Source organism: Poecilia reticulata, linkage group LG12 (assembly GCF_000633615.1).
Source record: "Poecilia reticulata strain Guanapo linkage group LG12, Guppy_female_1.0+MT, whole genome shotgun sequence".
NCBI classification, from domain to species: Eukaryota; Metazoa; Chordata; class Actinopteri; order Cyprinodontiformes; family Poeciliidae; genus Poecilia; species Poecilia reticulata.
The window spans coordinates 1,889,835-1,904,642 of NC_024342.1; the positions used below are offsets into that span (position 1 = coordinate 1,889,835).

The 14,808-nt window shown below is 40.9% G+C and overlaps 1 protein-coding gene across 1 annotated transcript in view; it reads left to right on the forward strand.

Annotated features, from left to right (window-relative positions):
• The first annotated feature begins 1,198 nt into the window (after window positions 1-1,198).
• Window positions 1,199-14,808, forward strand: part of vcanb (versican b) — a 34,304-nt gene continuing 20,694 nt past the window's right edge. The window contains exons 1-7 of the mRNA XM_008423795.2: window positions 1,199-1,826; window positions 3,964-4,030; window positions 5,251-5,625; window positions 7,435-7,609; window positions 9,003-9,130; window positions 9,685-9,981; window positions 11,701-12,369. Coding sequence (XP_008422017.1) covers window positions 3,964-4,030; window positions 5,251-5,625; window positions 7,435-7,609; window positions 9,003-9,130; window positions 9,685-9,981; window positions 11,701-12,369 — 1,711 coding nt within the window. The 5' untranslated portion in view covers window positions 1,199-1,826. The remainder of the gene's footprint in view (window positions 1,827-3,963; window positions 4,031-5,250; window positions 5,626-7,434; window positions 7,610-9,002; window positions 9,131-9,684; window positions 9,982-11,700; window positions 12,370-14,808) is intronic.

Consider the following 14,808-nt stretch of genomic DNA (forward strand, 5'->3'; position numbering starts at 1 on the left):
TTTTCTGTGACATAGTTGCCAAGACTGAAAGTAAATTTAGTCAATTAAAATTAAGTAAGAAAAATGTCTCATTGCCACTGAGCAACATGGTTACGGGGCGATGCTGTTATTTTGTCTGTTTCTATTGTAAAAGTGGCCAATATAACCACCAGTAGCACCATTACTGGACTCCGTTCAATCAATCAATCAAATTTTATTTGTATAGCACATTTCAGCAGCAAGGCATTTCAAAGCGCTTTACATAATTAAAATAAAAACGGCATGTGACATTGAATAAACAGAAAGACAAAGATTTTTTTTTAAAGAAAAAGAAAAAAGGTAAAAAAAAAAAGATAAAAGCATTAAAACCCACATCCCTTGTTAGAACTTCAGTTAAACATCTCACACCTCAGAGTTTTAGTTAAAACGCCATTTAACAAGGATTCTCACACCCCTAGATATGGATTTGTTTAACTGGGACGTTTTCCAGGGGGCTTTTCATAGACAGTGTGAAAGAGAAATAAAAAGAAGTTAATAACTAGATGAAAAGTAAAGATAAAAACAGTGAAAACATCTTAGACAGCCAATGGACTGTGCCACACAACACAGTCTGTTGATTGGGGAACAGAAAATTGTTAGTTTGTGACAAGTTTGAGGCATACTAGCACGTTGCCATGTTGAGCATTTGGGTTTAACCCTGCCCACCCAGTGAGAATCCAACTGGCAGTGGAAACTCTGTTCTGTTTATCTCCGATCAGTTGGGTACTGCTGAATGCAAACGAGTCATTAGTCGCCTAAAATGCAATTAAAATGACAACAGATGACTAAAACTAAATTAGACTATGCTTTCCAAATCAACACTTACAATGGAGACATTTACTAATACCACTTACCGGGGCTCTACAGGAAGGTGTGGACAACTTTCCTAGAGTCAGAGATCCTTCAGATAGGGCGCTTACCAAATGTTCCCTTCGGTTCCATTACTACTTATTCAGTTTTGTCTGTCCTCCAGGGCTTCAGGTCCAGCACACATGTGGGTCATTTGGGAGCTCTGCATGCTCTTTATCCAAGCATCTGATTCATATAGCTGTTCAAATGACAAGGAAACACACAATGTTTGTTATAGATATCTTATTACTACCATGGAAACAGACTGTCTCTTAGAATTGTTCTTAGGCATGAGTGTGTGTGTCTGTGTTGCCCTGTGATGGACTGGTGACCTGTCCAGGGAGAACCTGGCCTCTCGCCCAGTGACCGGTGACCTCACAAGGGTAAATGGGATGGATGGATGGACATTAGCAACTGTTTATTACAAAGATTTTGAAACTTTATTATGTTTATATATCCTACATATAAGGTCCTTATAAAGAAGATAAATGCAATGCAAATGGAATGTGATATGTTGTGAATCTATTGATCTATAAGTTTTTTTGGATGTTTAATTCTCTTCTTGCTTGTTCTTGACATGCAGACCTCGCCTCTTAATGTGTCACTCTCTTTGTATTTTACTTTATTTCAGCACTCTACAGTGAGTCACTCCTACTCTCTCCATTTGGACCAGTCTCTGGCTTTCCCCTCTCTCAACCCCCCACCACTCCCCAACTTTTACGTCCCACTCCTCTCTCACTTCCCTCTTCTTCTGTGAGTTGGCCTTGCGGACTCCTCCTCTACCTCATAAGGGATAATACTGGTTGCAAAGTGAATCTGAACTTGCAGCCAGCGCTGAGTAGTGGGCGAGGACATCTGTTTGAGAGGAGCTCAGCACAGACATTTATCTGGGGCTTGCAGGGAAGTTTGATTTGAGAAGTCTCAAATGATAAATCCCTCCGAATTTTAGGACTGCAAAGGTAAGGGAGGAAGAGTCTCTAAAATTAATTTTTATGTTGAACACTGTCTTGTATGCAATGTACCTCAACCCTGTGTCATTTTTTAGGGATTTTATCAAAAAATATTTAATGAATGTGCTTATTTGCTGTCTTGCCATTGAAAAGGCCGATTTCTGGTGGCTGTGAATTTTCCCATGCTGACAACATGAAGCAGGGAGATGAGAAGCTCATTATGGAAACTGACACTGGGGACCAATTATGTCATTTACATTGACTGGCAGTGATATCAGCTGATCTTTGTAAAACACAATGACCAGGCTGTCACAGCTGCTGATGGAGCTGCTGTTATCAACTACAACAACTTCAGCTGCTCTTTCTGTTATTTTCAGTTTATACAAAGACCAATATTTTTTTTTCTTCCTATAGATAGACTTTTGTTGAAAATGCCAGAAATGTTTGGGTAATTTTGCTTCTAGATTAGTTTTTAATTTGTTTTAATTAAAGCAACTTGGGTTCATAAGTTTGCAAATAGTTAATTGGAATTATTTTTAAAACGATCATAGCTGTGAGAATATTCAACATTTAGAGCAAATTATTTTGCATAATGATGAGGCCATTTTTGGTGGCACAACATTAAAGTCTTGTAGAGTATCAGAGGAACATATCTTTTTACTTTCGGGATGCTTGTGGTATTCTAAAAAAGTGTGATTAAAGCAATGGAGGCAAATATTTCTACTTTAAGCAAATAAAGTTTTTGTAAATATGTTCCTGTTTCTAGTCAAGCTGAGGTTTATTTATTTGTATAGCACATTTTAGCAACAATGCAGTTCAAAGAGCTGTACAGTACAAAACCATAATAGAGTAACCAATTATGAAGCAAGCAGTAAACATTACACTTTGTCAAATGCCATTATCAAAACTATCAAGCAAATATGCATCAAATACACTGATTTATGTTCCACTTACTATGAATCAAAGAACCGTGAGCAGATGGGGTTTTAGTGTTTCAGCATCTTTGCAGTTTTCTGGAAGTCTGTTCCAGATGTGTGGAGCATAGAAGCTGAATGCTGCTTCTCCATGTTTGGTTCTGGTTCTGGATGCACAGCAGAACCAGAAGATCTGACAGGTCTGGAAGGTTGATCCAACAACAGCAGATCTTTAAGCCGTTCAGTGATTTATAAACTAACATTATCTGAAAGTATATTCTCTGAGCTACAGGTTTCTAGTGTCGTTGCTTTTCTGGTTCCCTGGGGGGTGGGTTGGAGTGGAGGGGGGGTAAACTCATAAAGGCAACCAGTTTAAAAAAAAAGAACCTTGCTACTCTGACCATTAAAAAACAAAAAGTTTTTCACTTTAAAACCAAAACAGAAATGATTGAATCATTTCTGTTTTGTGACATCACTATGGTTGGTATATTGAATCATTGTTACTCCTGTTGCCAGGGGTGCAGAGAAAGCTGGTAGATGTTCCTCTATTGGCATTAACTGGTGGTTCCGATTCATATACATGTGCAAATAGCTGTGAGCAGATGCAATTTTTAAATAAAATGTTTCACGTGTTTTATCACTTTCAGGCTAACTTTGTAAATAAGACATTGTTCATAATGTTTTGCCTGGTGAAATAAAGGTCTAGCTAACTAACAAAGGACAAACCAATTAGGAAACAATCTGCTTTTATTTTTGTTTATTAAAAAGTGGTGCGTCAAAAAGTAGTAAGTGGAAACACTGTTGGCAGTGCAACTATCCAACCTCTCTTGTAGTGGCATTAAGGAGGAAAGGCTTCTTTCCCATCACCCTAATCTGTAGTTCCATCCATAGACTTACTGTCAGATTGCAAAGTAAAATATTGTATTTTAAGCAAGAGGAATGAATGTTATCTGATTAATTCTTGTCACACTGGACACAAATGTTCAAAAGACACAAAATAATTTTCTTTACTAACTTTTTCTCTGTTTTATTGTTTATGGTGAATCTTTGGAATAATCCCAACTATGAAATGAAAGAATGCAAAACATTTGGGTTGGTTTATATGTTTCAAAGAAATGTCCTTGATACATACATGGAATGTTTGAAAAGATACAACCAAAGAGGACATCACTAGATTAGAGTAAGGAAACAAACAACTTTACGTCACACTGATCTTCAGACTTTTCTTACAGATGACGGGACACATCATCACACACCTGCTCTGTCTGGTGTGTCTCTGCTTGGCTCACCCTCAGCCAGGTGAGTTGGTCCAGAAACAAACCGTGTGATTAAAGCACAACAGTAATTCATGTCCTCCAGGAGGAACCTTCCTGTTAGTGTCCAACCCGTGTTGTTTCACGTTTTCAATGACACTTTTTAAACCGTCGTTTCCATTCGCCAGTATGTCAAAGAAAAATCCAACTGAATATATTTTTATTTTATTTTCAACTAAAACTACATTTGTGACACGGTTAGTGAAGTAGGTGAAAATAGTTAGTTAGACCAAATGCTTCTCCAAAAGAGACATAAGTAAGGTAAGGTATGGTAAGGTAATTTTATGTATATATTGCACAATCTCAGCAACAAGGCAGTTCAAAGTGCTTTACATGAATTAGAAGGAAACACAAACAAAACAACAAAACCAAAAAGAAAGACAAAAAGATTAGAGAGGTATAAAACTAAATGCTGGTTCCAGTTGTTCTGGGTTGCTAAGTAGATGGTACTGTCTAAGTTTGTTCTAGAATTGTAAAGTTTTAAGCTAAATGTTGATTCTCCATGTCTGATGGAGAGCCAGCATTTTTGTTCATGTTTGAAGGAATCAGGGCTGAACAGCTCAGTTCAAATGAGCCCTGGAACTTTTCCACATTCTCCTAACACAAATATCTACTTATTTTAATGAGTTTTCATGTAATTCACTAGTTCACACTCAATATAGATTATTATCAAAGGGAATTAAAATGATGCATGGTTTTCACATTGGTATTGAGCCCTGTGAGTCGATGCTTTGTAGCTCCAACTTTCACTGCAAATACAATTGTATGTTAGGCTTAGGGTTTGTTTCAGTGATTTCCTTTCTATATTTCCCCTCTATTTACTAACATCTGTCTTATTAACACTGACATTACTTCATGGGAAAAAAAAACCCCACAGCCTAATACGGCCACCATCATGTTTTGGAGTGTTTATGCTGTGTTTAGAGAGCGGACCAGTGTTAGTTTTCCTCCACTCACAGCATGCATACTGACCAGACATGTGGACCGGAGCGCCTCCTTCCACATATCTGCTGTGTCCTCTAAAAGACTTGTGGAAAACGTCTTCAGGATAACTTGAATAAAATGTAACATCTAACAGATGATCTTTACATAGCAGTTGAATTAGTCTGCAGTGAAACGTAACTCTCTCATCCCCATCGTAGATCTGTTTGGACTGCAGTACCCTCACTCTAAACTTGTTTTTCTGCTTCCCCCCCTAAACCATAGTGAGGATACCTGGCAGCATGGATGCAACTGGCTCTCTGGGCAGCAAGGTGGTGTTGCCTTGCAACCTTCCCACGATGCCAGCTTCTCCCAGGGTTCCCTCTGCCACCTCCACACAGAGACCCCTTCCTGACGAGAAGGTCAGAATCCAATGGGTGAAGCTGGAGAAGGATAAGCCTGTACTGGTGGCCCAGGGCGGGCAGATTAGGGTGTGGAGTGAGTTCATAGGCAGAGTGTCTGTGCCCAGCGACCCGCTGTCACTGGGGCACGCCTCACTGACCATCACGAAGCTCCGGGTAAGAGACGCAGGACCATACCTCTGCAAGGTGACACAAGGACTGGAGGAAAAGCAGAACGTGGTCCACCTCAGCGTCTCTGGTGAGTAAAACCTTCTATATACTCTTTATGGACAAATAAACAGACTCCTTTAAGAGTCTACAAACTCTCTGACCGCCTCCAGATGTTTACTGCTGGTAGAGTTCAAAGCTAAAGGTGTTAACAAATGCATGAAGTAAAACTTGTCCACATGCTGCCTCCTTCAAAGCCCCTTCCTCAAACAGGTTCGGTCTGCCTGCGTTCTTACCTGTCAGCTGGACGTAGGAAGGCTCTTGATCTTAAAATATTTATTATTTGGTCGTCCTGTAAAGCTGGAGACAAACTGTATGAACATCGTGCAAAAATTCAATCATTTTTGCAGAAAATCAATAGTTGACATAATCTACAGAACCTTCTATGCATTTAGTTCTCCAGTACTCTGGTACACAATCACTAACTTAACCAGATAATGAGCTCAGCAAGCAAACCAGTGGTGATCTGATGACTACTGTCCCCTTCTGTCCTGGAGTTCAGTCTCCAGTGGATCCTCCCAGCTATTGTAAGTCTCCTGCTTTGCATCACTTTGATCCTCTTGAATAAACTAGTTGATGCTAAGCTTAAGCTGTCAGACAAACACAATAAGTATCCAAAATTATTGGATTCAGGTGTTCCAATTATTTCCATGGCTGCAGGTACAGATAAAATCACCTGTAAGGTTTGAATTTGTTTTCTGTTTGTTACTTAGCCCCGTTAAAGCCGCTAAATGACCCCTGTTATAAACCCTGGCGGCTGGTGAGCCGACGTTCCCTACAGGCACTTTGAAACTCTCAGCTCTCTGGCATCCATCAGTCCCTATGGAAACGGCTCATCCAACGACCAAATCCAGCCTCTCTCTCTCAGACATTTCCACAGATTCCACATTAATGCTGAACAGACCTCTTTGTTGGGGGTCACCCACACAAAGGCCCTCCCTATGACAGACACACAACTCTCCATTTAGCGGCTCAGACATCCTTTCACGTCCTCCTGTGGCTCTGCCAGGATTTCCCCTCAATGAGAAATGTTCCACCAGACCTAATGACACAGGGATACAGTGATATGTTTAGTCCCAGGATGACAGCTGAAATGCTCTCTCTCTCTGTACTCCCATGTATCTGATTCAGCATCTGTCAGCAGCAAATTTCTGTTCTTATAAATAACTGTGAAGGAGAGAGACACTTTTCCACTTTTCTTTATTATTATATGTTGGGGCAGTGTTATGTAAAATCAACTTTTTTGAGCTTTACATTATAAAGTTAATCCTTTATCGAAAACATACCTGGAGCCTTGATTCTATTTGAGAAATCCTTTAATCTCCATGGCAACCATTCAACTGTGCAAAATGCATGGGTGTTTTGTTCACGAAGCCCCGCCTTCGTGAACAAAGCTCCTCCACAGAGCTGCAGTTTCTGAGCTTCTGCCTGTCAAAGCCCCCCTCATTTAGCTCCTTCAGACTAGCCAGCCACAATTAGCAAACACCTGGAGAAACTGAGCATCAACTGAGTTCATTATAGGAGCTACTTCTCAGTGCAAAATGTTAATAGAGGAGCCATGTTGTGATGATTTCCTCAAGGTGGAGTTTTACATTTCAAGGCATTATATTATGGAGTTATATTTCATATATATAGCAACAACTGAAGGTAACAGAGCTACTTGATTGTGCTATAAAATGGCATATGCCTAGAAAAGACAGTACTGTCCCTTTAAGTTTTAATCTTATTCAAGATTATGAAAACCTTTTTAGAATAGTTGCATCAACTCCAGCTCAAACCATTGAAATCCCATTAACTCAGTTCATTTTTGCTCCCCTAACCCTTGGTGGTGTCTGTCCAGGCGTGGTGTTTCATTACCGAGCCAACTCCAGCCGCTACTCTCTGGACTTCAAAAAAGCGACGGAGGCTTGTCTGTCTGTGAACGCCTCCATGGCCACAGCTGACCAGCTCACTGCTGCCTTCCAGGACGGCTTCGATCAGTGCGACGCAGGATGGCTTGCAGACTACACTGTCCGGTTCGTTCACGTCTAATCTCTCCCATTCACACGTCCATTCCAGTTTTCTACTAGTAGGAGAAAAAAACATCTTCAAAGGTGTATTTGCAATGCAGAAGTGGATAGAGTACCTAAATGTTGTACACAAGTAAGAGTAACACTACTACTTCAACATGTTTTCACTCAAGTAAAAATGAGAAGTTTCTGTCAAAGAAATTACTCAAATTAAAGTAAAAATGTATTTAGTAGAAAGACTACTCAAGTACCGAGTTACTGATCAGAATCTCTGATTTAATATTTAAAAATGACATCATCAGACATACAAAATATATACAGTTACATCAAAGTTTGGTATTTAAAGGCTAAAATGAATAAAAAAATAAATGTGGACAGAAGAAAGAGTTTTCCAAATGTAATGTTTTCTATATGAAACTTCTTAAACAAACACAGTGGGTATTATATGCATGTTAGAACAGGGTAAAGTACTTTGCCTTTACTGCATATTTTTCACCTTCAAATTTGCCAGCAGGTTGTGTGATACTGTAAGTTGATGTTGATCCATCACCAATAGTATCGGCATTGCCCATACCGATTCTGACACCAATACTGATACTGATACAGATGCTGCTACTTTTTTAATATGTAACTTTGTTGTTTGAACCAACTTCAGACTTTTTGGCATTTTTGTTTTTTTTTTCTTTGAATTATTTTTGTTAAAACCCAGGAGAGTCTTTGGACAAAGTTCACAGGTGTCTATAAAACACTTTAAAAACAAGACGATAGGCAGAAAAAATAGGAAAACAAAACAAATTTGTGTGCATTTTTTTTCTAAATCAATAAAGTGAAAAACAAAATTCTCATTAGAAATCAAATCAAAACATCTATAGGCAGAGCTTAGAAACTAAACTACAAAAACAAAAGCAATTTCAAGAGGGAATCTGAAAACAAAGAATCGATTTTATAATCAATCGGATTCTGATACTGATAACAACTCGTGTCAATAATATCAATATTTTTGGATGGATCTGTCCCTCTCTATCATCAGGTTCAGCAGATATAAACTAAGAGAGCAGAACAACAAAGCTTGTGTTCAAACAAGAATTTTCACTTTTACATAAATTGTAGTGGTGTATGTGTATCTGCCGCATTCGTAGTTAAAACATTTTTGATTTTCATTCAGTGAAGTTACTCACAGTGGGTAGAGTACCCAGAAATTATACTCAAGAGTAATGATACTTCACAGATACCTAGTAAAAAAAATATGGAGTAGTAAAACTGCTTCTAAAAGTAAATTTTTTTCTAAAAGGTTATTCACGTAAATGTGAATAAAAGTAGTGAGTTGCTACCCGCCTCTTGAGCTTGAAATAAGTAAATCAATAGAAAGGCTGGTTGAGAGGTTTCCTTGTTGCTGCAGGTATCCGATCATAAAGCCTCGTCCTGGCTGTGAAGGTGACCTCCTGCAACGCCCGGGTGTGAGGACATACGGTCGTCGCGACCCCACAGAGAGATACGATGTGTACTGCTTCGTAGACGAGCTGCAGGGTAAACTCTGTTCTTTTAAGTTTTATTTTCTGTTAAAATACATTACCTTTTTAGTTTTTTCTACAGTTAAATATTTCAGACTTGAATTTTATTTTGACATTTTGATTTAGTTTCTTCACTTTATTTGTATTATAGTTTTATTTTTTTTAATGTGCCATCAGCTTTAATTTTAAAAAAATGTCTCCATAGTCAAATATCTATTACTGTGTTTTATTTAAGTCAAATTTTTGACATTTTAGAAATTTTATCTATCTCTATTTTTGTTGCTTATTTACAAATCTTCACTCATTCCTTCTTTGGGAGGGAAGCCGAAGTTTAGAAAAGCATATGACCATGGATGAGTTGACAGTTTAAGCACAGTGTTGATTGGCAATCAGAGGATTGAGACAACAGTTACAGAGACAGACGAGGATCAGATCATCTGTCTCTGTAACTGTATAAGGAAGACTTTATGGACTGACCCTTGGCTGAATAACTCGAAGCTAACAATAACAAGTTTCATGGGTCTAAAATTGCAAACCCAACTGTCTGAATCTTCTATGATCTGTGTGCAGGTGAAGTCTTCTATCCATCCTCCATCACAGAGAAGATCACCTGGAAAGAGGCGAAGGCGGAGTGTGAGAAGCACGACGCCGTGCTGGCGTCCCCGGGTCAGCTGTTTGCAGCCTGGAGGGCGGGGCTTAGCCGCTGTGACTACAGCTGGCTGTCTGACGGCAGCGTCCGGTACCCCATGAACATCCCCCTGCCTCAGTGTGGAGGCAGCCTGCTGGGGGTCCGGACCCTCTACAAGTACACCAACCAAACCGGCTTCCCAGACCCCACTGACAAGCACGGAGCATTCTGCTTTAAAGGTTTGAGCTAAACACATTTTATACTGAAAACACAGATAATTAAACAAAAACAAAGTAAATATGGTGCTTTTATTACATACTAAGTATTTTAAGTGCATAAAGCTTGAAGTTATTTTCTATGGATCTGATCTATCCATTATGTCTGTCTGCTAACTACGTGAACCGTCATAAAAAGTGTCACGGAAAATCTTGCAAAATGCAACTTTTGCCTCACTGCCAGAACTTTTAACTTCAGCTGCAAGCTGTTAAGTTGGGGATGCATGTTTCAGCGCAAACAAGCCACCTAATGACCGCGCAGATATCAGAGAAGGACGGCAAACAAGCAAACCGCATTCAGACCGAAGCAGGAAAAGAATAAAACTCCTGTCCTGTTTATGGAGGGCAGCTTTTATGAGGGGAAAACCCATCAGGCGCAGGCCAACACAGATAGCAACACTCCACAGCTGGACCTCAGCCCAAGCAGCACAGACAGAGGAAGTGAACAAGAGGCAATAACACCACAGAGTGTTAATAAAGAGGTCAGCTCGTAGCAGAGAGAAGCACAAACTCCCAGCGTGATGCTTTTCCACACGGTATAATTGCAAACATTCCCATGTCTGGCTCTGCAGAGGTACTTTCTGATGGCTGCGTGGTGGCCTCTGCCAGGCTCTCAGAGCAGTGGCAGAGCTGCAGGAGAGAGTTAATGCAGAGTAAAGAGAAAGCAGCTCAGTTCGGCCAGATGTCCACAGCTCGCCAAAAAACATGACATCATCTCTGGGCTGGGCTCAGCGTGCAGCCGGAGCTGCTTTCAGAGCGCAAAACAGAAATCCTGAACACGACGAGGACTCGGAGTCTGCCGGGGCGGGACACCGTCTGCCTGAGCTCTGCTGGAAGAAGCAAGAAAACTTCAAACATATCACTGCAAACCATTATCTAACCTAAGCAGTTAGAAAAAAAAGAGGGAAGGCTGCCATGAACCGGCACCACTGGGCCCTCTGACCACCAGGCAAGGCGGGTGAAGTTCATTCATCCATTATTTTAGATGCTTATCCCTAGAGGGAACCTGAGGAGCTCTGGCAGTCAACAGGCGAGAGGCAGGGTCACCCTGGACAGGTCGCCAGCCCAGCACAGGGCAACAGAGACACAGACAGGACAAACAACCATGCACAGGGAGAACATGCAAACTCCATGCAGAAAGACCGGGGCCGGGAATCGAACAGTTGGTGTTCTTTGTTTTGTCCAAAGACACAACGACGGAGAAGGGGCTTGAGCAAGAAAGCCACCGGTTACAGGACAAACTCCTATTCCTGGTCACCATTATGTCTTTCAGAACTTAACTGGGATGGTTTTCACACAAGGAAGCACTACTTTCAATAAAAACAAAAATAGTTTAAATACAATCTCTTTACTTTTTCATATTATTGAGGGCCTGATGGTTAGGATGGTTAATGTGGGTGATGGTGACTGAGTTTGTCCTGTAACTGGCGGGTTGCTGGTTTGAGCCCTGTCTCCATCATTGTGTCCTTGGGTAAGATACTTAACCCGCCTGGCCTGCTAGTGGTCAGAGGACACTTCTGTCAGACTGCAGGGCCGCTGTGGCTACTGTCCAGTAGCTCACTGCCATCAGCATGTGAGCGGGTGAATGTAATGAGAAGCTCTTTGATAAAGCGCGATACAAGTACAGTTTTTATGCATTAACTGTTTACACATGTTTTTGTCTCATGTCCTCCTGTCTGACAGCTAAGCTACCAGAACCAACCGTCAGCTCTCAGACGAGACCAGCTGCATCCCAACCCAACACCTCCGCCTCCGGTTTGCACGTTCTAACGTCCACACACCCAGACAGATCTGAACTTGGAGGCAGAACGCCAGAGCCTGGCACAGCGAGCCCACTGTTGGTCACCTCACCTCACATCAGAGACATGCCCACTCCTTCCACCACCGTGGACGAGTTCGATATTCAAGATTTTGCACTACATGACCAGCTGGAGTCAACGCCAATTAGAGGGGACGTTTTGCCTAACCAGCTGCCTCCTTTACCCACCTCCCACAATCAGCTTTCACTACTGGACACCCCCCAGCCGGATGGCAGTGGAGAGCCAGTCCGGGCTGATCTCGGCTCCATCGTGGGTGTGGGAGGAGAAGTTAAACCAGAAAGCACCCTGACGCCGAGCCTGGCTGGAGAATTCACCACCTCATTGCCCAAAGCTGTTCCATCAAAGACAAGTCCCCTGATCATCGAGCCGGAAGTGGGTCAGCAGCCTGCAGTGGTGTTCAAAGACGAGGTCCGCCAAGGGCCAACGACGGCGATGGAGCTGAAACCAAACGGAGAGTCGTTTTTAAGTGGAGACTCATCAGACAAACCGCTCCACATCCTCGTCGTCAATGTGCTGAGGGGAAATCAGTCAGGTGAGTCTGCACAGGTTTGCAGCAGGAGTGCACCGGCAGAACGTGAGTAAGTCAAAGAGCAAAGAGCCACACAGTTACAGTTACAGTTAGTCACATTTAGCTCCTTGCTGATTCATAACCTTTAAATCCTTTGAATTTGACCATTTTGCCACGTTGTAACCACTAAATTCAGAGGACTGTATAGGACCGATAATCATGACGGGACAAAAACAATAGGTTGTTGCTAAAAGTTTCACAAATTTTAAAGTGAAAAGATTTGACTCTGCTCCACGAAATAACATGTTGTAGATATCATTGTAGCTGTACTTACAGTTGTAAGTCATTTTTGACCTTTTTTTTTATATATCTGAAGCTCAGTCAGAATTATTGAAGTGTGTGTGAACGTCAGTTTTCAAGTGTGTCACATATTCTCATTATGGACATGTGTCTGTTTGGACTTTGATTGGGCCATTTAACACATGGATATGCTCTGATTTAAACCTTGTTGCTCTTGCTGTATTGTTTAGAGTCGTTGTCCTGCAGCCTCTCTGGTTTTTGTCTTGTATTTAACTCTGTTCATCTTTTTCTTAGCTTAGGAAAACCTTTGTCTCACATAGTTTATTGCATATAGACCAAATAACTTCCACTTTGGCCTCGGCTGACCATGGCGCCTTCTTCCATGTATTTCCTGTCCCTTCATGGCTTCTACACTGCAAACAGGACTAATATACTTTCCTTTCAGTAGTGCTGTTTTTCTTGCCACTCTTCCATAAAAACCAAATTTCTGGCATACATGACTAGTAAGTGTCATCGTGATGGACTCCATCTGCAGCTCCTCCTCTACTGTTGCCCTGGGCCTCTTGGCTGCTTCTCTGATTAATGCTCTCCTTGCCCTTTGGGTTGATTCTTCTTATATGCAACTCAGGCTTTTGTAAAAATTGATAAAGTAAAGTTTTAAATCTTACCTAGTTTCTAACGTTTGGCCATGTCGTATTTAATGCACCAGTCCAACTCTCAGAAGTTTACCAGAAGTTGCCTGTGCTGTAAACAACCATCCTCCACTGAAAAGAGAGAAACGGCGATCTAAACAAGGCGACTGCTAATGTGAATTCATTATTTGGAAGCGTGACCAACACTGAAAGATTCCTCCACTTCCTCCTCTGCCATTGCTAAAACTACAGGTAGACTACAATTCTTATTGGCCTGGTAGAAAATCTACCAGAGGGAATCCAAGTCAATGGGAGAAAGCCCAGACTGACTGAGTAGATTAAGATTGAGCAGAATTGCACAGCAAAGCAGTGGCCAGACTAGTTCAAAGAACTTTGCATCATAAAAACATTGCATGGTCACCAATTATAAAACAAATAATAAACATTTGTTAAATGGCATCATCAAAATTATCAAGGAAAAGCAAAGCGGTGTTTGTCTCTCGGCAACCTCAAAAACAGCAGCAGGTAACAGCGATGCGTAGCCGGATGGCTGCCCCACATAGACCCCATCACAACAACTGGCTGCCTGTACATAACAGTGTTGTTTTTGTTCCTTATTGTTACATCTAGTGTTGATTTGTGAGTGTTGTATTGAATTCTTGTGAAAATACAGAACAAATTGGTTCAAAACTTGACTCGACATTTATCTGTGGAATGAAGGACGACCTCGTATTTTACGGTCCAGGTGGCTCATGTACCACCACTAAGATCTGTACAAGGCTTAGAGAGGCAGAGACTTCCACTGTAACAGCTTCCCTCTTATGTCCACTTCGTCATATGCTGTAACATGCATCCCTTTAAATTGTGTAAGCTTTGTGTAAACTCTTGGGCAGCAACATTTTTGTCTTTTAGCACAAGGCTTCGCAGAAGTTTCTGTCAGAAATTCCAGAGGAAAATACTGCAAACAATTCTGATGTGTTTCTGGTGTGTCTCAGCAGAAAACAGCCAACAGCTTCTTACCTTTTGGTTTACATTCTCAAATATGCACATGGACACAAGTTGCTCAGCAAAGCCAGATGTTGACTCATTGAAAGTAGACATGACTGTGTGGTCGGCAGTGTGTCCAAACATACAGCAAACATGTCAGTTTATCCTGGGAAACACCAGGGACTCTGTCCTTTCAGCTCTAGAGCATCATCAGTGTTGTTCCGGTTTATCCTTATAAACTGGTTGTAAATTCAGCTGAGCCAGATTTAGATAAATTCTTAATGTTCATGTTCCTACAGAGGTGTTTTAGGGCCATTGTAGATAGAAAAAAGGAAGAGTACATTCCTGCCAAAAACTCAAAAATGTTGAAAAGTCAAGTCAAAATAAGGAAACTTCTGAGTTACAAAAGTTAACAATTTGCACAAAAAAAAATTAATCAAGTCAATGATTTTTGACTTTTGAAATTAAAACAATATCCAAAAGTTGAACATTTTTGACTTTTGAAACTCAGAAAGAAAATCTTTGAGTATTTTTGGCAGAAATA